This window comes from Mustela nigripes, chromosome 4, assembly GCF_022355385.1.
Source record: "Mustela nigripes isolate SB6536 chromosome 4, MUSNIG.SB6536, whole genome shotgun sequence".
NCBI classification, from domain to species: domain Eukaryota; kingdom Metazoa; phylum Chordata; class Mammalia; order Carnivora; family Mustelidae; genus Mustela; species Mustela nigripes.
Window position 1 is genome coordinate 184,385,761 of NC_081560.1, and position 25,279 is coordinate 184,411,039.

A 25,279-nucleotide genomic window follows, 5' to 3' on the forward strand; every position below is an offset into this window, starting at 1 on the left:
GGCCCTATAGCATCACCAGGAACCCACACCTGACCTGGCCACATGTGACAGACTATTTCTCAGCAAGCCTGCTTGTGCCTGTCGGGGACAGAGCCCGCACAGCCGCTCCCGGGAGGACAAAGACCTGCTGGCTGAGGCCCTCCTGCGGCAGGGTCTTCCCTCACGGGTGGCAAAGGCCCTGGTGGGGGAGGGGGTTCTGCAGGGGAAGGGAGGTGGGCTGGCTCCCACAGCGGCAGGCTCCCTGGTCCCCTAGACATCCCCCTCTTCAGGCCGCCCCACCCCCTTACCACTCCAGGGAAGCCCTGGCCGCCCCGAGTGATACGTTCCGGTTCATGCGGCATCACCACTACAACGGGACACCACTAAGACACGCCTACGACAGGCCCCCTCAGTTCTTCTTCGCCTTTTCCCCCGCAGAGGCCAGAGATTCAAAACAGAATGAAGATAAAAAGGGTATTTAGGGGAAGTGTCTGATAGATCTAAAATGACAAAATCTCGGAATGCCTGGGTGGCTCAGTTGGTTAAGCAACTGCCTTCAGCTCAGTTCTTGATCCCAGAGTCCTGGGATCGAGTCCCACATCAGGCTCCTTGCTCAGCGGGGAGCCTGCTTCTCTCTCTGTCTCTGCCTGCCTCTCTGCCAGCTTGTGCATTCTCTCTCTCTCTCTCTCTCTGACAAATAAATAAAATCTTTTTTAAAAAATGACAAAATCTCGGAGCTAAGAAAAGCCTTTGAGGTGATCTGCCCAGCCAACTCTTGATGGAGAAAGGGAAGCCCAGGGAGGGTAAGGGCCAGCCGAGTTCAGCTGGCAGCACCCACCAGCAGGAGGAGCTGGTGCCAGTGTCCCCGCCACCAGGGCTTCCTCCCCCACAGGGACAGAGCCAAGGAGAGGTGGATACAGGCTCTTCCTGGACAGGCACTATGCCGAGCCTCTCTGTTCCCAATCAGGGGTTCAGGTGGGACTCCCCACCCAGCCCATCTGCCATCTGCTAGTGGCGAAAACTCCTCGCTTGTTCACTGGCTCATTCTGCAAACAGTCACGTGCACACGGCATGCCAGGTGGCCCATGAGCCAATGGAGACTTGCTGCTATGTCACCAACATGGGCCCTGGCCGCCTGGAGCCTGGACCTCGCAGGGGATGTGGAGCTGAGCTGCTGAAGAAACCAATGTCTGGAGCCACCAGCCCTTCCTGCAGGAGCTGGCCAGGGGCTGAAGAGTAAAGCCAGTCTGTGACCCGCGACACCCGCCACCCTTGTCCTGTCTACCCATCCTATCCCTGGGCATCTCTCTCTGACTGCTTAAGCCACCACCTCGTCATCCTCAGCAAAACTGAGACTAAGCGCAAAAGGCCAGTTTAGACCTTGGGAGCTAACCAGCTAAGGTGGAAATGCCATGAGTCTGAAAGGCCACAGGACCTGGGACAAACATGAGGCCTGTTACCAGCTCTAAGTGCCTGGGTTGGGAGAGTTAATGTCTGGGAACCTCAGTGTCCTCACCTGTAACACGGGCACAGATTTCAGGGCAGCGTGGAGGGTAGAACATGGAGTACCACGAGAGCTCAAGAGGGTGCCTTAGTGCAGCGTCGGGAGTGAACAAAGGTTGGATCCCGCCGTCCTGTTTTCCCCGGCAAGGGTGCCGAGGGGCTGGAGGCCCGGCCAGCTCCGGGAGAGACAGAGTGCCCGGCGGCACGGGTGTTCATTCTTTTCACCCCGTTTATGTCAGATGTTCACTACTCCATGAGAGACACACAACATGAAGCCCCTGAAATGAGCCCCCAGGAAGGAGCTCCCTGCCTGGCCTTGCCCTTCCAAATCCAGCCGGCACAAGCACTTCCTCATCCAAGGCCGGGAGGGAAAGCCCACACCGATGCCTCCCTTTCAGAGTGTCTGCGGGATCACCTGAAGACAGAGCTCAGTAGTCACACCGCCAGGGATGTGGAAAAGCAAGACCTCAGCGGGTAAAAGAGACAGTAAGAACGGGAACACGCGTTCATGGCAAAAGCTCTATACGTGTGGCAAAATCCAAGTCTTCAGGCCATCGGTGCGCACTGAAGCCAGCGACGGCGGGAGATGAGATGGCTGGGCCTGCCGAGGTCCGCTCTCCCAACCTCTCCAGCCCCCTCGTTAACCTCACTAGGATCCATGCGGACAGTCACATACACAGTTCCCGGCGGCCCCTCACCTGATGGTTTCTTGAGTTGTTTTCCCTCCCTGCTTCCGCATACCTGACATTCTACCATACAATAACGAAACCAAGAATCCACCTGGACTGGGACTTCACTTCCCGGCCTGCACTTCTTGCTGCTGCCAGGCCGTGCAGCCCCCGTGGGCCTCTCTTTGTTCCAAATTACTGGTCTCTGAGTAACCAGTCTGTCTCTTGACAAGCGTGCCACACAGCTCTGGGAGAGGATGGCTCCAGCACCTCTCTGAACCATGCTAGCTGGGCAAGTCACCTCAGCCCGCCCTATCCTGCCTCGTGCCCTCCCTCTCTTCCAGGCCATGCCCTGGCTCGGGTGTCCTCCAGCACCGGGCACGGTACTAAGCACGGGATGGGCACCCAAGATATGCCTTTGGAGACGAATCGAGCCTCAGCTGTAAGTGAGGCCAGTCCCCATTTCATGCCACGCCTTTGAATTTTTAGGAAATATCTCTAGAAAGCGGCTCTTCTCTCCAGCAGGCCCTGCATGGATGACCCTTGTGGTCATAAATAATCAGGATTAAAAAGCAACAGCTAAGAGAGCCATTTTGAAGCAAAAACTGTACTTGGCACCCCAGCCAGAAAACACACGGTTTCCCCCTCTGATCTCACCAGTTCATCCAATCCATCTACACATCTTTTCCACTATTCCTCCTAATTGCTTCTAGAAACTTCCATTTTTTCATACCCTGTCTCCACCACCAATTCTCTTCCAGAAACCCCATCCCTCCCCACCCTGGCCGTCCTGTCTCTGGGAGACAATCCCCCTCCCACCCCTGGCGACCCAGGACACGGAGCATCTTTCTCAAATGCAAAACAGCTACATGGATCCTGTCCTTAAGCCCTCCCTGGGGACCCGTCTCCCTCAGGATGTGTCCAGACTTCCAAGGTTCACCGGGTTCCTGGGGATGCAGGCTCACACTTCCCTTTTGCCATCACCCCACCATCCACACAACCACATACTGTGGTGGCTGCAGCAAACACCCTCCAAGCTCACCCCTCGGCCTTTGTACAGCCTGCTCCCCTCTCCTGCACATCTATCTCCATGTCCCTGGACGACTCGTCCTTTAGACCTCAGCTCAAACATTACCTCTCCTGGGAAGTCCCCCTGATGCTATCTGTGTCCAGATAGCCTCTGCTCTTACCCCAGCCTCTATGTCACTCACCCGGGACCCGGCGACACACCTGTCCTGCCACAGCTACAGTCCCAGCCCACGTGCCAGGCCCAGACACAGCAAGACGACGAATGCGCATGAAGGATGGCAGGATAGAATACGCTGCCTGAAATATGCCATTTTGGTATCAGGATTATTTTGAGCTGACGGCAACTAAGAAACACAGATATAAGAAGAGCTCTCTGCCCTTACCCTGTTGGCCTACAAGCAGTACATTAACTTGAAAGGGGGCCCTTCCCCCACTCCACCAGGATGGACCAAAGTTTGTCACTGGAGACAGCTCTAGACCTCTGCCAGCCTTAAGACAGCACTAAGGATCTGACATAACAAACCTCACTAAAGCTTGCCCTTCCCAGCCATTACCTCCCTCATACATTTATTTGCCTTCCCACCGTCTGCTGCCCTAGAAACTCAAAGTCCTTTCCCTTTGTCTGGTCACCTTGCTACAAATGTATCATTCTCCTGTTAAGATATTATATAAGCCTGAGTTCTAACCATTCCTCTGAGTTACTCATCAGAGACAAGTGTATTTGCAACACATGCGTTAATCAACTTGTGGGTTTTTTTTTCCCTTGCACATCTGTCTTTCATCAGTCTAATTTACAGGGCCCCAACCAATGACTCTACGATGGCTGGAAGAAAAGGATTATTTATTTCTGTTCACCATGTGAACGAACGATTGCTCTGATCCTTACAGCTGCCGGGTGAAGCAACGGTACTACTCCATTTTATGAGGTAGCCACTGAGTCTCAGAGAAGCTGAAACACCTGTTCAGAGTCACGCAGCTAATAAACACTCAGGCTGGGAACTGCACCATCTGACTTCACAGGCCACTCCTCTACCCTACACCCCTGGCCAGATTCTGTGCGGATCTGTGCCCTTGTGTGCAGCTCCTCTGACAAACTAAAAACTCCAGCAGGAGCGCGTCAATCCAACTCGCTGCCCGATGCATCCTACAGGAACTAGTACCCTGCCTTCCAGAGAGGACAGCCTTGATAATAAGAAAGAAGGAGTGAACCCCCCTGACCTTGAACTCCCTGTGCCCAGGGGGTTCCCAGCCTCCACTTCCAGCTCATGTCTGCCTTACCACATGATATGCTCCACAGAGCAGCACACCCTGGGGCAGGGGCGGCACTGGCCTCACCGTGGAAGGCTTTCCTGCCACACTAATCTACTACAAAGGCACTCACGTGACCTGGGAGCTGTGCGTAGAAAACCACCCTGAGCCAAAGTGTGCTGAATTCGCCACCAGCAGCTTCTTTTGTGTAAAAGAAGGCACAAACATATAGCTATCATCCAGAAGATGAACAAGAGAAAAGAAAAGAAAAATCAAGGGAAAACATTTTTCTGTTTAGGCCCCACTGAAGAAACACTGAGAGTCACCGACTGGCAATATTTTAAACCACCAGAACCATCCACCACTGGAGAACGTGCTCAAGGTCATTTGTGAGCGGGTCCCCGTGTCTCCAATCCTAATTGCACAGTGCGTTTTCTGAGCCTCAGTACATGGTAATCTTCCTAAATGCACCCTCATTCCCTCAGAGGGAGGAGAGAGGAGAGTACTGTACTAGAGAAATCAGCTGAGAAGGACACCTGGTGCCCGCTCGAAGGGCCCATCCCTTTTACAGTTTTTACGTCCGTGTATTTGCCTGTGCATTAGTCACCGCTCAGAGGCACGGGGAGAGGCATCTGCACATTCAGACGCTTCTCTGTGTCTCTGTGCTCCCATCCCATCCACCATGCGGCCTGCATAATAAGCACCGAGGCGCCTGTGCTGGGGGGGAGGGGGCTTCCAGGATACGCACAGGCATGGCGTTGTTGAGCGTGTTGTTGTAGACGCAGGCACGCAAGGAATAATCGAGCATGCAATTTTCAAACAGCTGCAGAGCTTCTGTCACTTTTTCATGGAAGTCATCGGCAGATTTATTCGAACTTGCGAAGTAGAGATAGTCAGAGTACAACCTGTGAATAAAATAAAGGGATATTTTTACCACCCAGGAGTGGGAAATCTTGCTCCTTGCGTGACAATGACAATCAACATGCAATCACATGACCTCGTCTCATGCATCAGGACCCTGCCACTTCTCGTTGTTCCCTTGCGGATAGGGAACCTTCCTGTACCCTCTCACACCTCCCCACCCCTGCCACGGCCACCCAGGCTCTCCTGAACTCAGACTCATCTATACTGGCCCCAAACAAGCCACCGGTACTTTCTTCTTTTCAGTCTTTTTTTTTTTTTTTTTTTTAAGATTTTATATATTTATTTGACAGAGAGAGATACACCGAGAGAGGGAACACAAGCAGGGGGAGTGGGAGAGGGAGAAGCAGGCCTCCCGCTGAGCAGGGAGCCCGATGCGGGGCTCGATCCCAGGACCCTGGGACCATGACCTGAGCTGAAGGCAGATGCTTAATGACTGAGACACCCAGGCGCCCTCTTTCCAGCCTCTTCAGTGCACAGCCCTGCTTTGCCTGTCCCAGTGAGCTTAGAAACTGTGCAAGAGCGAAGACAGGCCCTGGAAATGTTATGCCCCTCCCATTCTCTCTCCTCCATCTGAAGCAACGAGAGCATCTGTCGCTTTTACAATACAGTTCCTCGCGAAACTCCTGCCCATTCCACAGGCGTTCCAAACATTAAAAAAAAAAAAATTATGAGATGTTATCTTTCTAGATTTTAGGGACCTATTTCTTAACACAATATAAAAACACTCGCACATGTGCATGTAGTCACCATAACCCTGCTTGTCCACGTTCACGGGTCCATTCACATGGATCCCTCCGCACGGACGTGCCGTGTCTTCCAGGATCCCACAGTGCCGCTCCTTGACCGAGCTTTACTGGGGATCCTCTAAACCTCTTCCCAGTTAGGTCTCACCTTGTAGATGACCACGTCCATTCCTGACTTGCCCAATTTCAGCAAGAATCCAGTGAGGTTGGTTTAGCCAAAATTCCCCACCCTCTAATATCTGATCATACTCTGATATCTGATCACCCTCACTGGGTGGTGAATTTCTGGTCCCCACTGACACCCAGGAGATGTCTGATGCCCCCAGCCCACCTTTAGCCAGAATCCTGCTAGGTTGGGTTGGTCAAAACACCGACCTTCTTACCCTGATGTGTCCTGAGTAATTTCCAAACCCCCGACCCCTCCTCCTTGGCTATAAGTCCCCACTTTTCCCTGCTGTGCCTGAGTTGAAGTCAGTCTTTGTCCCCACGCTGTGTCCCGACCCCCCACAACTGGTCCTGAATAAAGCCTGCCTTCCAGCCTTGAACAAGTGGCAGGATAAGGGTCTCCTTGCTTGCTTGCTTGCTTTCTCTTTCCTTCTAACCTTCCTTCCTTCAATAAATCCTCTGCAAATATATTTTACTGGACTCTGCATTACAGACGGATTTTTTTTTTTAAGCACGGGGTTTTTCTTTTCTTATATCACATGAACAACCAGCAAGATGAGATGAGTTACAGCAGCATAATAAACACAGCCCCATGAGACGTCCTCCTGCCCAGTGTCTCCAGTGGCCATAACTGGGAGTCCTGCTCCCCAAAGGGGACCTTCATTATCGGCTGCTGAAATACCCTGCCGGAAATTTCCTGTGCCTACTCAAGCACATATCCACACATTTTATATTTTTGAAAACATACAAGGCATCAGATTGCATCCGATGGAGTCAGGTCACAGACCTACAGTGGTGGCACTTTTCCAGTCGCCTCCTTCGGAGGATTCCAAGCACCCACAGCAGCGGGCGAGACGGGACACAGCAGAACCGGGATCCCACGTCAGAACCGGGATCCCACGTCACCCAGTAACTCCTTTCTTTAACGGAACTGGGTTATGAATACCCACACCTTTTCCTGCTCTGCTTGCCAAGAGGCTAAGCTCTTCATCTTTTTGTTTTTCAAAAATCCCTTCTTCATTTCTGCCTGGTGCCTTTCCGATGCCCACTCCGATGGGAACTCCCCGCCGCACCCTCCCCTCACACACCAACCTCAGCCTGCTTGTGGGAACACGGGGCTGACGTGGGGTGGCCCCCTGGCTCCAAGGACTCAAGTTCTCCCTCCCATGATGCCATACTTCTACCCCACAACTTCTCCAACATGGCTGCACTCTTGCCCGTAGAGGCAAGTCAGTGCCTCTTCCTCTGAGTGTCTGTCATCAAAATCTGTGTTTAATAGGAAATCCAAGACCAAAGTTCTTCCCCAGGACTCCTACAGGACTACCCACATTCTTTAGGGGAACCAGAATTCTATCACATAAATTGCTATCTAAAAACTCAACCACTGGGTCAAGCTTTCCATATGAAGAGTTGATTCTGTAGTTATAACATTTCTTGTGGACGTTTGGCTCATGAATAAAACAAGAACCCCGAAACCTGCCTCAATTTTAAACACCAAGTAACTTCATGAAGAATCTGCTGATTCCATACAATTCTTTAGAGATCAGGAAGTAATCGCAGGGCGCAGACTGGAACGTGCCTGATGTTCCAACCAGGCCAGGTCAGCCCTGGGAGGGAGAGGACTATGGGTTTTCATGTTTGAGGTGAGGTGAAGTGAACTCAGGACCCCCATTTCTGGGAGTCAGGGTCAAAGCCTGTCACAACCAAGCCAGGCTTACTTTCTCAGTAGAGCAGAGGGGGGCTGTCCCTGGTCCCTCAGACTCTCCAGGAACCCCAAATCTACCCACAGAATGTGCTCAGGATTCCCTGGACCCACACGTGCGCCAGGATGTAGATCTATAAGCCGATGTCCTTCATGCTCCACTTTGCCAAAAACATCTGCGCAGAGACTTTATTCATCACAAGGAACGGCCATCCCTCCTATGTGGATTCTGTAGATCCCCCCAAAATACATCCCCAGCACCTGTGAATGGGATCTTATTTGGAAACAGGGTCTTTGCAAATGAGATTATGTTGAAGATCCTGAGATGAGACCATCGTGGATACAGGACGCGTTGTAAATCCAGTGACCAGTGTCCTGACAAAGGAGACAGAGGTGCCGGGGAGAAGGCCACATGCAGACGGAGGGAGAGGATGGTGTGATACCACAAGCTGGGGACCACCCAGGGCTGTGAGCCACCAGCAGCAGCTGGACACAGGCCTGGGACAGTCCCTTCCACAGAAGCCCCAGGAGGACACTACCCTGCTGACACCTGGCTTTTAGACAGCCCACCCAGCACTGCCAGAGAATACATTTCTGTTGCTTGAAGCCACCAGCTTTATGGGAATTTGTTGCAACAGCCCCAGGCAACACATGCTGGTCCTAACCCCCCATTGCCAGGAAGACTGAGGGGTCATTTCTGCCAGCACCCCTCCCCTGCCCTGAGACCCTGGCAGAGTCCTGAGCGTGCAGCTGGATAAGGGCACAGGTCACTTTCCCGCAGAGACGCAAGAAGGAAGGCAGAGGAAAAGCATGAGCTCTCACCCTCAGGGGAGCACTGTTTATACCCCTGAAGAATGAGACTCATGCTTCACAAGAACAGAAGCAATACTGAAAGCAATGATTTCCCTGTAGCTACTCTCAGGGGAGAAAGGACCAGGTAGTGACCAAGGATGACTGAAAGCCACTTGGATAGTTTAAAGCCATTAAGAAAAATGCTGAAAAGGGCAGCAAATGTATCAAGAAAAAGGATCCAAAAGCTGGAGCAGGCACACTCAGGTAACAAGAGATAAATCTAAACATCCACATTCTGGTCTTTCAAGTCAACTGTAGAATGATAACGTAGGGGGAGAAGCCAGCGGGGAAAACACACAGCAGATGTAAGCTGGCCTCGTAATGAATCACCACAGAGCTGCCGGACACTTGTGCAAATCTCAGGATGCGTTAGCCAAGGTATGGCACGGAGAATGAGGAAGGGTGTCACTCTGCTCCTCCTGGCAGGTCGGGACCCCAAAGGATGCTTGCCTGCTTCAGTGCTAGGTACCGAATTGGGGGTGTGGGGGGAGCTGTTCCATCCAAAGGAGCAAGACTCAGAAGGAAGAACAGGTTTCAAGGGCTACAAGGCTGTCCGGGGCTGGAAGCAGACCTGAACGCTGCTCCTGAAGAATGGCCTGACCAGTGGGTAGAAGGTTCGGGAACTGGTTTGAGGCAAGGGAAAAAGTCTCCAGTTGGGACAGTCCGGTGTGAAGTGAGTGGCCCCAGCCCAGGGGCAGTCAAGGCTGGCGAGGCTGAGTGCGTGCGGGCTGCCCCTGCCGCCCAGCCAGCCCCCTACGGCTTAGGGGCTGCAGAGCCCCCTTTTGCTGAACCACCTCATTTCCTTCCTCCTCAACCATCCCAAACAGATGGTGTTACATTTGTCCACGACTGTTTCCAAGAACAATTCCCAATATAAGTCCAAATACATTCCACGCCTTCTGTGCTAGGCTTATTTGAAAAGGCTGCTAGGCGTGGGGTTCAGCCCCACGAGGGGAGTCGGCCCTCATGGAGGTGCGCTCAGCTCCTGCCTGGGCAGTATGGGGGTCCTGGGAGCCAGCACCGCTGCGCGAGGGAGTGGGGGAGAATGTGTGTGTGGGGGTGGGGGGGTGGCTCCCTCAATCTGGTGCCTCTGGAAGGGACCACGTCTCTCTCAGGGGGACAGACAAGAGGCCGTCGGGGCCACCATTGAAGGCCCCACCATGTAAGATCGAGACAGTGACACCAAAGCCAGTGGTCATTCTCTTCAACGACACTGACAGGGTGTCACTCCGAATCCATGTGAGCAGAGGTGGGGGGACCGAGCGCCACAACAACAGGGGCAGCCCCTACTCCGTGGGCTGGTCTCGTGGGCCAGGCTCGCACAAGAGCTGTGGCCTTCAGCTGCCTCCATCCTCATGGCTTCCATCCCTGGTCCCGCCGCCCCTCACCAGGCCCTGCACTGGGTACTACATGCATATCCTCGTTCTGTGTTCACGACCTGCATCCCCCTCCACCCCCCGACACAAGCTGAGTGTCCTCACCCTGTCTCCGGAGGAGAAGACTGGCTTTGGGAGAGACCAGGGAGCCTCGCAAAGTAACGCAGCCCCGGCCCCCGGCCTCAGAGTTTAGGGATGGAGCCAAACCAACAGCTGACAAGAGCAGGGTGCGAGCCACCAGAGCCAGAGAATTTGGGGTTTTATTCTGATGTTCTGAATGTCGGAAGTACACGGGGATTCGGAATGCTGAGAACCAGTTAATAAGTGGCAGCAAACAGAAAAGCAATCACGACGCGTCACAGAGCCGCAAACAAACAAATGCTCGGGATCAACACGACGAGCTTCGCTGCCCAGGGAAAGCCGATGTGGTTGCGGAGCACCCCACTGGGCATCCGACAATGACAGCAGCGACAAACAGGTTTTCAGGTATTTTCTAGAATCTCAGAGCTCCCAGAGTGACCTCTGAGCACCTGCATAAAAGGACAGTCCTTGGCTACAGCAACAGCTCATTGGATTTTAAGGGTTTTAGCTCTTCAATGACAACACGCTTGTCGGTCGCCCTCCCTGCAACCAGGAGACCCAGGCAGGTTCCAGCTCCAATGCCTCTAGTTCAGGGAGGCTGGTTTGTTCTCCTCTTGCCATGGTTTTGTTCGTACCATTTTAAAATGGAGAAGTAATCCACACACCAACAATTCAGTCGTTTTTAGCAGACACACACAGCTGCACAAGCCCCACCACCAGCCAATTCCAGGAGACCCGCATCCCCCCAGAAAGTTGCTGTTGGTTTTAACCTGCCAGTGCCCAGGGAGGCTCACAGGAGAGGTCACGGCGATCCCAGGCCCACAAGGCACAGGGAAGTTTCGACTGCATCAGCTGCGTCTCGAGAGCCCGCGCGGCGCCAACCCTACCAGCTACTGCTCCACGCACCAGACATCTGGAGAGCTGGGCTGTGAGAAACGACTGGGGGCAGACCCCGAGGTGGGGACGGTGGGGAGCAGCCGACGGCTCCTGGGGGGCGGGGCTCAACGCAGGCTGTCCTGGCCCAGATGTCGCTGTGCACCCAGAGCCCCCGCCAGCCGGCTTCTCAATGACACACATGGGAACGGCCCTAGTTCCTAAGCCAGGAGCCTCCAAAACGTGGGCGCGCTCTCGTCCTCAGCTTCAGCTCCCCACCCCGTGACATCTCCGTCTTCCTGCAGCCACCTGAAGGATGATTACAAAAGTGAAATCCAGAGCGTCCCTTCATCATTCTCCATTTGCCGGCACCCACATTCAAATCAATAAGTTCCTGACCTCTGATATGGTGCCATCAATAATGATTACGTATATTTTTCCTACAGGGAAATAAAGGCCATTTAACATGGCCAGGAAGGAGGCCCTTCTGTCTCACTGAATCATGAGCTGTGACTTTCCCATCATGAGGAACAACCAAGCAGGACTGACCAGGCCGGCTCCCTTGGAGGAAAAGTCGAGAGTCACCTGAAGCTGTACACATGGGTGACACTGCTGAGGCTCATTTTCTGCCAGAGAAGAACATCCAGGCTTGGGCCTAAACGTGTCCACGTGGACGCAGCACCTCCAGCCCATGGGGCTTATGTTGGGGCTGGGTCATCCCTTTCCCTTGAGTAGGGCTCTGGGTTCACCTTTGTTTCTTCTAGAGCATCCAGTCTGGGTACTTGGTCAACGTTCATGGAACCAAGCATAGAACCTCTCAGAGATGAGATTAGAAATCCCCTTGGTCTACAAGCCTGGCATGGTTCACGAAGCACTTTCACACAGTTTCCTGGTGATCCTGACAGCAGGTGTCTCTGGCAGGGAAGAAAAGGAAGCACCCAGGATCGCTGGGCTACCCCTGGTTAAAGCAGCGGCCAAGTCAGGCCTGGATCCCAGGCTGGGGGACACCACCATGGAGCACAGCCATGGCCACATACCCCCAAACAGCTTTAACTAGCCAACCTCACAAATCCAAGGTTTCTGAAGTGACCTAGAGGTCCGGGAGTGTACTGAGCAGCCTCCCCCGCACTGCCCTGGCCAGTCCTGACCCGCTCAACTTCCTGCTCCGATGGCAGAAGCTGACTCCCTGGTCCTGGGGTGGCTCCCAGTTCAGCCCTATGAGCGTGACCTCACACCACTTTTAGGGCTCATTAAAGACATGCCAATGACACCCAGACAGACAGCTTCTGAGACGCAAAATGCCTCAAATTTCCAGGAAACAGGCCACTGAGAGACACTCTAGTCTCCTGCAGACAGCCGCTGCAGGGCATGGAATCGATCCGAGGCCTCACGACCTCTATGCTCCGTGGCTTCCACCCCACCACAACTCCAACCCTTGCCCAGAGTTCCCTGAATTTCCCTTTAAGATCATGGATGTTGGGTGCCTGGGTGGCTCAGTGGGTTAAGCGTCTGCCTTCAGCTCAGGTCATGATCCCAGGGTCCTGGGATGGAGCCCCGCGTCGATCTTGCTTTTCCCTCGCCCTCTACCTGCCCCTCTCCGTTTGCGCTCACGCTCTCTCGCTCTCTCTCTCTCTCTGTCAAATGAATAAATAAAATCTTAAAAAAAAAAAAAAGGTCACAGATATTACTAACTGATGCACCCCTGCTAGGGAACAGCCAGCCCTCTAATCCTGGTGCAAACACGTGCTAGAGAGCCTGTCATGGGACGCCCGCGTGCCAGCTCACCTCTCCCGCTGCAGGGAGTGTCCACGGCACGACATCAGTGCTTCCAGGGACACAGAGACATTGAGCTGTTTGGAGAAGATGTTCAGCACAGGCTGAACTTCGAAAGAAATTCCTGCTGCGGGTAAGAGGTCTACAGGGACTCAGAAGCCTGGGTGGGCGCGGCTTCCTATCATCTGAGCTCGTTCACAGAGCCTTGCCGGAGTGGGGAGTCATCCTGCTGGTGGCTCATGGTCCCATGCAGCGTCTGCCATCAGCAGGAAAGACCTGCTCCGCGCAGGCCTCCCCAGGACAGACAGTAAACAGTGGCTGCCGGACAGGACAAGCCTGGGCGGCGCTATCTCAGAAGGGCGGTCCCAGCCACATGGCTCCTGCTGGCATGAGGGAGACCTCTGTGCAACTGCGTCACGGCCCACCCCTTCACGCTGTCGGCACCCACCCCCGCCCCAGCTTGTCCCACGACGGGCCCCATAAACCTCCCACACACACGCTGTCTCCACCTCTGCGTCCTGAGGACCAGCCTCTGATAGGGAAGACAGCTCAAGTCCTCAGTCAAACCGACAGGGGCTCAACCCTCAACCCCAGCCTGGACACTACTAACTAGGTGACCGTGGGTAGGCGACTGAGCCCCACCGAGCCCACACACCGGCTTGCCAAGCGCAAATGAGGCAATGCCTGGACAGGGCTTACCACAGAGGCAGCCTGGAGTTAATGCCAAGGTCACTTAATTGAGGCCGTCCCCACCCCTTCCATTAGACATGGGCTCCGGGAGGCCAGACAAGGATTTTGTCCCTCAGTGATCATCTCACTGCCAGCCCTTCAAAGGTGTCCAATAACTGTGTATAGTGAGCAAATGCGCACTCACTCACATTACTGTTAGTATTTACTACTACTGTGACCTAGTAATAATAGCTACCAATTACATAATGTTTTGCATTTTCCAGCACTGTTTAAATGCGTTACATATATTAAGGTACTCTTACAACCCTAAGAGCAGGACTATTTCCCCCCATTTCACCAAAAAGGAAATGAGACACAGAGAGGTTAAGTAGCTGCCCCAAGGTCAGTGGCAGAGCTTGGACCTCCTGTCCCCCAAGGCTATGATTCTATCAAGGTGACCCTGGTTTGCCATTTATTACCCATACATCCTATCACCCACTTTGCAGATGGAGTAAAATCCATGAAACCAGCATTCCTGTCCAAAGGCTTAGCATCGCTCGTTACTTGTCCGAATGACCAAGCGCGTGCAAACGGATACATTGTATTAAGTGCTTCACTCCCTCCGTTCCTCACGCATCATCATAGATTAATTACTGACCCAGTCCAGTGGGTTGTTAAAAAGTCAGTTTCTACAAGCAGATGAAGGAAACAATGCCCCAGGAGTCAAGGTTCAAGGTGCCCAGGTCAAAATAAAGTTCTCGTTCTTAACTGAGCTCGGTTCTCCTTCCCGATTTGACCATCATCCTAAAACGTGAGCAACACCCAGCATCCTGCGCTGGTCACTGCCCTCCCCGGCAGTAAGACGATGCACAGACTTAAACCCAAAATACAGACACGGTAAAATCCTTAACAGATGGCGTGTGACCGCACTCCAAGTGTCCCCTGAATGAACTATGTCAACACCTTCCAGCCATTTGTCCCGGTGAATGACGGTGGCCTCTGAATTACGAGGCCAACTCCGTCAACCACTCACACATGAAGAGGCGGGAAGCTACCGGGAGGTGTGGTGAAAAGAACAGTCTTTCCCACTTTAGAGTCGAACTAAAGGAAGAAAAATTCTGCTTTTTAATTAACTAGGCCAATTTGGCCTAGAAATGTTTCACTTTTTAAGCTGTCATTATCTCTTACGTGGAGAAACTTGCAGTGTGAAACTTGGCTGGCCCTTCTGGCCATGAGAACCCGCCTTCCACTCTTCCTCTGTTCTCCTCCAGAAGGAGGAACAACAAACGTACCATTTACATCTCTCTCTGGAAAATTAAAAGTGATTGGTTTGATTCTGTGTGCAATCCCAACACTTTAACAACCCTCTACGTTGGATCAATTCTAGAAAAAAGGTTAAATGTGAATCTGAAACTAGAAACATACTCCACCCCACCCCTGCCAATTTGTAGATGGAAAGAACAGTTTAGCCTAATCCCACTGGCAGAAAGCAACGCCTGCAACCTTCCCCTGCAGAAGAGCAAGGTCATGGAATGACCCAAGCAGGCTGATGGCCTGTAACCCAGTTAGACCAATGGCAACGGGGGTTTCAAGTGTTTGTTTCTTCAAAAAACCTAAACATTGAGTGTCTATCTTCCTTTCTGGCTGGGATGGCTAATAAGCCAGACATTTAAGATAGGCCATGAGTCATGGGTTTCAAAACAGAAATTCCTATTGTTGCATACTTTTTTAAATCAATGTTTAAAAAGCAATGGAATGGCTGTTGCTGTCAGTAACCCACACAGACATTGTGTGCATAAATGCCCGCCGCCCCCCGCCAGCTGTGCATGTGCAGACTCTGCCTCGACACGGTGACGTACTTGTAGCCTCTCTGCTCCTGGTCACACCACTGGGGCCTAGGCTCCTGGATGATCAGACAGAGAAATGGGGAGCAGGTGTGGTAGGCAACCATCCCTGTTCCTTGGCATGCACACCCCGCCATCTCCTCCCCTTGAGTGTGGCCTGGCCCTCATGACGTGCTTCAAATCAACCGAACATGGTCAAGGTCATAGGCTGACACTCCAGTGGTGAGATGACACAAGGTTGTGACTTCCGACCTGCCCACTGTTTCTCTCCCTGGCTGGCTCTGAAGAAACAAGCAGCTATGCTGGCAAGGCCCAGAAGCAAGGCACTGAGGGCAGCCTCTAGCCAACGGCTGGCAAAGAATGGAGGCCCTCCTTCCAACAGCCACTGAGGAACTGAATTTGGCCAGTGAGCTTGAGAGCATGGGAGCTTGGAAGCAGAGCCTTCCCCAGTCAAGCCTTTGGATGAGGCACCACCGTGCAGAAGCCCTGACTGCAAGCCTGGGAGAGATCCTGAAGAAGAGGACACAGTAAACTGTGCCATAGTCTGAGCCACAGAAATGGTGTAATCCTGAGTGTGTAGTGTTTTAAGCTGCTAAGTTTTGGGGCGATTTGCTACATAGCAGTTGATGGCTAATGTAGCAGGCACCCTAACAACTGGCTCAGCCTCCTGAGGCAACTGCCACCACGGCATCCCACCACCCCCTTCTCGGCACCACGTCCACTGTGAGAGAGGGAGGGCCTCACTTCTATGTAGAAGTACCTGTTCCCAGAGGGTAAGCCCTGGGTGGGCCTTCATGGACATGTGCATGCACAGCACCCAGCACCATGCCCAGTGTGTGGTCAGGGCTCAAAATAATGTCTGAGTTGATGAACTTTCACCACTGAAGATGAGAAAGGCAAGAAATCTTCACTTCCGGGTCCTATAATAAATGGAGTATTTGACCCAGAAAGCAAGCAAGCAAACAAAGGGGTGACTACTTGGTGACATCTTGTGGCCCTTGAGCCTTCTAAAGGAAGGCAGGCTTTTGGCTGGGTCTGAGAGGCAAGTTGGGTAGGTCGTGCCTCTGGCTCACTGTCTGAACCTGGGTGGCACCATGGCCCTCCCCATTCAAAGGCTTCCTATGGCCGTTGTGTTCTCAGAGGTAGAATCGGGACTGCAGAAAGGGAGGGACACATGTAGGGAAGGTGACTCCGCTCTCCAACAAGAGAGCCTGTGGTCTTTACCTTTGTCCTCACTGATCTGCCTGCTCAGAATGCTTCTTCCTCTCAACCACGTTCCTTCTTTGTTGACTTGGCAAACTCTTACTCATCCTTCAAAACCTAGTCTGGCTTTACCTCCTCCAGAATGACTTTTCCCTACCTGAAGCTCATTCCCTCTTGCTCCAGCTGGATCCACAGACCATAACAACCACAGCCATTCCTGTCTTGCAACCAGCCATGAGCTCCCCATGCCCTCAGCCTAGAACAGGACTGACACACACCGAGACAGCCCAGAGACCAGTTCCCACTGCTCTACGCCCAGGGAGTGACAAAATGTCACAGTTTTCACTGTCTGGGCCCCCTGAGTTTGAGGCGCAGAGTGACCTTCCTCAGAACGAGGAACCAGGGAGATGTGACAGGAAGACATTCAGTGAGCAGAAAGCGCACTCTTGAGAGAATGTTCCAACCTTGTGAACTACAGCTGGGGGCTGTCTGGGGGAGGGAGGCAGAGCAGCTGTGAAAACACCTCAGTGGGCAGCGAGGGGTCACTTAGTCACTGAGCCTTTCCTTTCAAGGCTGACAGTTACATAATCACGTCTACGGGAGGGCACCACTGGTTTGTGTCAACTGTTCTTAGCCTGAGGGGGACCAACCCACTCCGTGAGCAGAAGGGCCAAACTCCTGCTTCCACAGTGCGGGAACTAGCAGGTAGGATGAGGCGAGCTGTGCCGAGGGCGGCGGCTGCTGCAGCACCGGACCAGATGGATTCCTGAGGCTGAGAGAGGGGCAGAACCAGAGCAGAACCATCTGGGGCACATAGATGTGTCTTGTGGCGTAGCACCAAGAGGGCTGCCGGGACGGAGATGGGGCCGATAATCCAGCTCCCCTCTGACCAGATCACATTCACAGCCGCAAGGGAGCTCTACTGAAGGGACAGAGAGAGAAATTCAGGGAGAACAAGCAGGGCGGAGACATGAAGGCCTGTCCTTCTGGGGGGCAACGGCGTGAAACAAATTAAGTGACATGTGAGACTGTATGTGCTTACTATTGTGTGTCACACACTCACACACACACACACACTCTCTCTCTCACACACACACACACACACACACACACATTGCACTTAGCTGCACAGGTAAGCAGTCTGGAAGAAAACATACCCGATATAAATAACAGCTATCAGATGGGAGACTATAGGTGCTTTTTATAACAGTTCTCATTGTAGCTTTCCAGTACTTCCTCAGATCCCCCCACATGTCTTATTGTTGCCATTGGCAAGGACGTGCGGAAGGAAATGCGCACCCATCCAGGGAAGGTATTCAGGGTCCCTTAGGTTCCTGGGGCCACTGTCAAAGACTGCCACTAAATTCCTGTAACTGCAGGAATTTAGTCTCTGGCACTTCTGAAAAATGCAAGTCTGAAATCCGAGTGGGGGGTTCCTCCTGGGGGTTCTGCAGGAGGGTCTGTTCCAGGCCTGTCTCCAGCTCCCAGTGCCAGCTGGCAACACTAGGCGTACCTTGGCCTGCAGACATATCCCTCCAATCCTGCCCCCGTCATCACATGACGCTCTCCCTGTGTCCGAATGTCCTCTTCTCACAAGGACACCAACCCCCGGTGTTGGGGCCACCCTAATCTGGTAGGACCTCATCTTGACATGAGTCCATCTACATAGACCCTGTTTTCAAACAAGATCACACGCACCCGTACGAGAGGTGGGGCTAGAACTTCAACGCATCCTTAGGAAGGGCACAATTCACCCCTAACAAGAGGTAGGTAGAAAAGCGAGACACAGAGGGCCGGGTCTGCTTCAATACCCGGCAGCCTCTCCCACTTGGGGAGAGTGACCCTTGGGTCTCTGCAGCTCTACAGGGAAGAAACGGATCCAGCAAGATGCTCCTAAGAGACAGACTTGATTTCAAAGCAGGAGGAGTGTTGTCACAGAGTTGGACCGCTCATCTTGGGTGGGGACTCCTCCTTGAGGGTCCTGGAGTGGCCTGAGGGCCCCCCTCTCTGATGGGACTATACCACACAGACCATCCCGCTAAGTGATTTTCAGGTCCTGGAAGCCCCCATCTTCCGCCATCCCCACCGGCTTCATTATGGCTCAAGCTTTGCCAGTGCCGGCCCGGCCACCCCCACGCTGTCCAGTCTCACATGAGCTGTGCCTTTCTTACAGCAAAGCGGCCCTGCCCGTCATCTCCTCCTTTCGGTCTTCCCAGGAAAGCTAGAGACAGAACACTCAGAGCTGACAGGGTTAAAGCCCTAGCCTAGGTCGGGACATGAGGAATCATGGGAGCCAAACCCCTCGGCAAACCCTGACGTCCCTGATTCCAAGGGGGTTTCACACGCCCTGACAGTCCCCAAGGAGGGTCCCATGTCCCCAGGTCAAACCGGCCAGAGGCTGAAGGCGCATAGACCACAGTCAGAAGGTCTAAGAAAACGATCCTCAATTTGTTTAGAGCCAGTGGAGATCGCACCAACAATAACATTTACATAGGAAATAGCAGTAACATTGCAAGTTAAGCTTGTTTATTTAAAAAAAAAAAAAAAGGAAGATCTTGTTCGTGATGAGAAGGCAGGCTGTCCTTCAAAACTGCCTGTTCGCCCCAAATACAAGAAACCCAAAGTGCTCACCTCTCTACAGGGTCCCTGAGCATGACGATCAGCTTGGCGTCGGGCTGAAAGGCGTGGATGAAGTCCTGGGTCAGGAAGGGCGGCTCACCGTCCGTGCTGTTGTCGTAGAAGAAGGTCCAGGCGTTGTTGTCCCACATGGTGGAAGCGCTGGCCTCCCCTGGAAGCAGAGAACCCCGAGAATGAGCAGCGCTGCGTGAGGGGCTCCCACGGGCATCCTGTGCGAGGGACAAAACCAGGCTCCAACGGGAGCACATGGGACTTCAGCAAGAGGTGGCTGGCAAGGCCTCTCTGCCCCAGCGATCTCCCCTGCCCCCACCCAGCGCTCTCTGTCTGGAAATCCAGGTGATGTGGGCAACAGTGAGCACCTGTTTCTTCCCAGTTCCTCTCCAGGAGATGTTTAAAAAAAAAAAAAAAAAAAAACAACAAAACAAAAAACAAAAAACAAAAAACCCTCTCCCAGCATCTGGCCTCCCAATTTCATGATATCTGACATTGCTCAGGGTACACAGCTCTGCGGCATTTTGAAGGCCCACTGAGAAGGTACTAGATGGTTCCCTTTGATAAAGCATCAGGGATGAAGGAGTCGTTGGAGGAAGCTGACCCTCATTAGGAAATTCAATGCAAACTGCATCAGATTCTCCAAGAGATCACAACCCACAGCTGGCCCCAGGCATGATCTAGACCAAGCAAGAGGAAGATTTTACAGGAAGGCTCACGGGACCTCCGTCTAGAGGTGCTGTGTCCTACGTGCCCACAGGCCCCGTCACCCTGCACACAGCTGGCACTCAGTCCACGCTGACTGAGTGGACAGGGAATGGGTCCAGCCCTTTCTCATTGTGGTCTGTATGAATGAAGGATGAGATGTGATACGCAGTCGAGGGCAGTCATGTGACCAAGATCCACACATTTCAACATCTCTCACTCAGATACTTGAACCAATTCCCTGACTTTTTTTTTTTTTTTCCGAAGACTCATCAGAGGTTTAGAAAGAAAAGCAAATCGATCAATTACATACAAATTCAATTTCCCGACATTTTACATGGGCATTTGATACATCTCAAAGTCACTTATTCAGGGAAAATCTGAGCCAAAAGACTAGTGTCTTTGATCAGTGATGAGTGCATCACAATAAAGCAGGGAGTTGGCCAGCCCTGTCTATTCTGTTGGATGTGCAATCACATCGAGGTGAGCATTTCTGTTCTGGTCTTTCCTTTCTTCTCTTTTTTGAAAGATAATACCTTAAGATACAGAAGAGACAAGTCAATCAGAAGTCCTTTGAAAATTCTACTCACAGTGAATACAAGAATATTAAAACAAGAGAACTATCTGAAACGAAATTGACAAAATTCTGTCAAATATCATAAATGGACTACTTCTACAACCACAGAAACATTTGTCCATCCACAAGTCCATCCATCTGTCCATCCATCCTCTCATCCTCTGTTCATTTCAAATCCATTCATCCAGAAAGCATTCATCTGGTGTCTACTAGGTGCCTGGCACTGTGCTTGCCACTAGGGATAGGAGGGAAATAAGACAGCCAACCCCCTCTCCTCTCCAACCTTATAATCTAGAGGGAAGCGGCAACTCCGTACACAACCAGCTCCCCAGGCGAACACGTGGACAGGCAGAGCGGGGCACCATGAGAACACAGGCAGGGACATTGCAGTGTGTCTAGAGCCCCACCCCCAAGAACCCGGCCCCTCGAATCCTTTGTCACCCAGCCATTAGCCCAGACCACTGAGGAAAGGCTCTCTCTGACCCCTGAGCTGAGAAGAAGATCCTCCTGCTCTCCCGAAGAGCTCATCAGAGGAAGCGGAAGCAGAGCTGAATCAAATTCTAGGCCTGGGAAGAGCCAGAATGGAGCTGGTCCAACCAGCCCATAGCACAGATGTGCAGGCTGAACTCAGGAACATGTAGACAACTCTCGTCACGTGGCCCAAAGCAGGCTGGTGGCTAGGTGCCAGCTCTCCCCACGCCTCTCCTCTACATAAAACTTCCCAAACTCTGCTTTAGGTAAATACCAGAGTGGCAAATTTTTTCTCTAATTTTTCTTTTTAAATCTAGAAGTAAGTAAAATTAGAAAGCCAAACTAAGGCTTTCCTTTTTCATTCATTATCTTGGGCTCAGTTTCCTAGCCCTAAGATGTATATTTTTAGCTCTTTCATAAGAACACAAGATTCTCCCAGAGGCATACGGTGTGGGAGTCACATGACGCAAATATATGAATATAACAACTATTAATTAGACTTGTGATCTGGGGTGTGTGGACCCAAGGGTGCAAGAAAGTAACTAGTAGCCAATTCACATCAGGGCCGGGGTGGTATAGGACCTCATCCGCCTCTCACAACTTCATTTCTTTGCCTTAAAAAAACAAAACAACAAATAAATCAGGACTTAGGCATGTAAGCCTCTCTCCTAGGACAGGAAGAGTCAAGAGCAAAGACCCATCTTTCAGATGGTTGATTACAATTCCTCTTGGTTGCTAACAGAGTCATCAAATTTGGAGAATCAAAATATAATAGATTTAGGAAAATTAAACAGCAGATTACTGCCTCAGGTAATAAATTTAAGGAACATATGTGGCCAGACTTCACTCTTTCAGAAGGTCTAAGTGGGTAAATGTCTTCTCCTAAGCTGGAATCCAAGACAAATTAGGTAGGTTTTTTATAAAACGTTCTTGTGAACTAAAAAAAGAAAAAAAAAGATTATTAATCAAGCCACCTCATTGTGAATGTCTAAAGGCATTAACCTGACAATGGCTCAGCTTTTTCAACAGCAATTAGTCACCAACAATGCATTAGGGCTATATCTGTTTCTGGAGAGATGGCCTCTGTCTTCCCAGGGTCCTGGGGCCAAGGATTCCAAAAGCCACAGCAGTAAATCAATGACTCCTTGGTTAACTGTGCTTATGATCCTCCATCCAAACTTAGATTAGTACATCATAAAAAGAAACCCAGCCATGTGTGCTTAACTTAAATTTTTAAAAATGTCAATTTTTAGAAAAAATCATTTCAGGTACAAGGGAGCCTCCACAGAACTAAAAAAGTCCATTAAACATTTCTGTTTTACAGAAACTATGTCAGTAATGTAAACGTTTTACATAGTGTTAAGAGCGATGGCCAGGTTAGGAAGCGGGCAGGCATCCTGCAACTGTCCCCCGGGCCAGAGCAAAAGCCAGGCCAGCCCCAGAGCAGAGGGTGCCCCGTGGGAGTGGGCCCCCTCTCCCAGCATCTGGCTTCCCAATTTCATGATATCTGACATTGGTCAGGGTACACAGCTCTGTGGCATTTTAAAGGCCCACTGAGAAGGTACTAGATGGTTCCCTTTGAAAAGTGCCCAGGTATGAAGGATTCATTGGGGGACGCTGACCCTCATTAGGAAATTCGATGCAAACTGCATCAGATTCTCCAAGAGATCACAACGCACAGCTGGCCCCAGGCCGGAGCAGCCCCTCTGGGGACCCCCCCAGAAGCCATACCGATAAGGATCCTAGTCATCCTGCTCTCCTCCTTCGCAGAGCCGGCCTGCAGGCCTTGATGAATCTGGTGTGCGGCCAGGTCAAAGAGGTCCAGGTAATCTTCCACGGGGTAGCGGTCCCGAAGCCCATCTCTCAGGCGGACAATCCCTACGAGAACCAAGAAGCAGGAGTTACTGAGGATGAAGTGGCCACTGCTGGGGGGTGGCCTCCTGGGGAGGGGCCGAGAGGGATGTCAAGGCCCCAGGGGCCCAGCTGCAGCAGCCAAGGCTCTACCCATGGGAGCTGCCAGAAGGGGCTCGCAGTGAGAATATTTGCAAACTGGCCGTCCTCTCACCTGCTCACTCAGGGGGTGGGGACCAGCATTCAGCTGCAAGTGGCAGCTTCCAGGATGACACACCTGTTAGAGAACGATCAATGCATCTGTTTGGAGGGCCAGGCTTGGGGTTGGCTGACAGGTGCACTTGGGGGGGGGGGTGCGTGGCTGAACAGCAACGCACACAGTGTATCAAACAGGAATGGGAGGGTTATTATTTTTTTTAATTTGTTTATTTGAGAGAGAGGGAGAGAATGAGCAGGGGAGGGGCAGAGGAAGAAGAAGCCTCCCTTACTAAGTGGGGAGCCTGATGCAGGGATCATGATCTGAGCCGAAGGCAGATGCTTAACAGACTAGCCCTCCAAGTTCCCCAGAAAAGAGAGTTTTTATCTGAGCTTCTATCTCTGGCCTGTTTGATCAAGCAGCTTGTCTGTCCATCCAAACAAGGGTAATCATCCCGGAATCCTGGGACACGTGGTTGAACCCACTAGTTATTCTGCCATTGGTCATTGCAGCTGAAATTTGCCCCTTGGCTTAAAAGTGGGTCAATTTCACGTGCAACTCTATTAACAGCACACTGCCCCCAAACCACAGCTACCAAGGTTAACGGAAAGTGGAGAGAAAATGTCCCATGGGCACAAGAGCAAGAGGTTCCAGGAGACTCTGAGTAAAGGATCCGACAACCACGCCCCTGCGCCAGTAGGAAGCTGGTTCTCATTAGGGCAAATGGTGACCTGTGCAGGGAGAGCACGCTACATGACGCCGAGGCTCCCACAGCTGCCTCGGCCAAACCACAAAAGACACATTTACCCTTCTGTTCGTTCACTCCAGGAAGAACATCAAAACATCAAATTGATTAAGTCAATTTGTCAGGAAACAAGCAGGACTTGGTCTCAACTTAGGCTCCACGAAGGAAAACTTCTAAAATTCCCTTCTAAGAAACCAGTCCTTTACATGAAACACGCCCTCGAGTCCTGCCCCAGCTCTGGCATTTGTCAAAGTGACCGAACGTCTCCTGGCAGAAGGGAAAAGGTTAGGAAGAGGAAACAGTGACCCGAGGGCTGTGGAATGGCTCAGGCTAGGTGGGGGCCATGTCCATGGTCACCCAGAATCATGTCCATGTGATTTTCCTTCTGAGCTTAAAGCAGAGGGGCAGAGCAGGTCGGACAAAAAATGAGGCCCAAAGACTCACAGCTCTCAAAGGAGCCAGCCAGAAGCTTGAAACTCACCCCATGTGGCAACCTTTCTTCCTGCAGTGTCCCTCTGGGGTGGGGAGCCCTGGGGACAACACTGCAGAGTTGGGGTGGGGACAGCCCCAGAAAAATGCCCACCTGGCATCTGGCACTTACCACTCACCACTGGCAGGTGTACCAAAGCTCTTCAGAGCAAGAACAGCCACTATTCTGCACCCTTCCCCTTGCCCTGCACAGCTGGCACTCAATAAATGCTCTCCGGGTGGCTGGGAGTTGCATCCAGCCCCGTGGGTATTTGTGCGGGGAGCCCGGAACTAGCCAACCGCCTGCTCTCTGCCTCTCGGGGTATTTCCTCACCTCCTGCCCTGCCTCCCCGGCGTCCCTGAGCATCCTGCCTGCTCCCCTCCCCCCCACCACCTTCACGCCCACCCCCCACCGACAGGGGCGAAGCAACGCTGAAAAACTGAGGCCAGAGACAGGAGGTGGGGCCAGGAAGGCTCGCCCCGCCCACACGCAGGCCCCGCCCGTCGCGCTCACCAAAGCGCTTCCGGGTCCACCAGTGCGGCTCCTTGATGGCGGAGAACTTGACTTCCGGGTGCAGCCGGAGGCGGTCGTAGAGGTCGGTGGTGCCGCACTTGGGCTGCCCGATGATGTAGAAGCGCGGCAGGCAGCGGAGGCGGAAGTGCTTCCCGCTGGCGTGCGACAGGTGGCCCCAGAAGGCCTTGCGCAGGGCGTCGAAGGTGGAGCGGAAGCGCTTGGAGTAGAGCACGTAGGAGTTGGTCAGGTACGGGTCGGTGGTGTTGCGGCCCGTGAACTCCTCGTACCAACAGGGGCTCTTGCTATTTGGAAGAAATTTATTGGGGATTACCGAAAACATCTGCAGCGAAAGAGAAAACGAGGGAGACACAGACGAAGGCGGGGAGTTAGCAAAAACACGTTCTCACCAGGCCGCGGTCATGCCCCGAGCCCCGCTACGGTGTCCACATGTGACAAGGGGAAACACTGAAATAAAGCCAAACGTGGTGCATG

At 52.4% G+C, this 25,279-nt stretch overlaps 1 protein-coding gene across 9 annotated transcripts in view; it reads right to left on the minus strand.

Annotated features, from left to right (window-relative positions):
• CHST15 (carbohydrate sulfotransferase 15) overlaps positions 1-25,279 on the minus strand; it is a 75,191-nt gene that overhangs the window by 6,161 nt on the left and 43,751 nt on the right. For all 9 annotated transcript variants that reach the window (XM_059398760.1, XM_059398762.1, XM_059398763.1 and 6 more), the window contains 4 exons: positions 24,788-25,127; positions 22,745-22,891; positions 19,264-19,420; positions 5,176-5,332 (listed from right to left, as the gene is read on the minus strand). In XM_059398760.1, the coding sequence (XP_059254743.1) occupies positions 5,176-5,332; positions 19,264-19,420; positions 22,745-22,891; positions 24,788-25,127 (801 nt within the window). The remainder of the gene's footprint in view (positions 1-5,175; positions 5,333-19,263; positions 19,421-22,744; positions 22,892-24,787; positions 25,128-25,279) is intronic.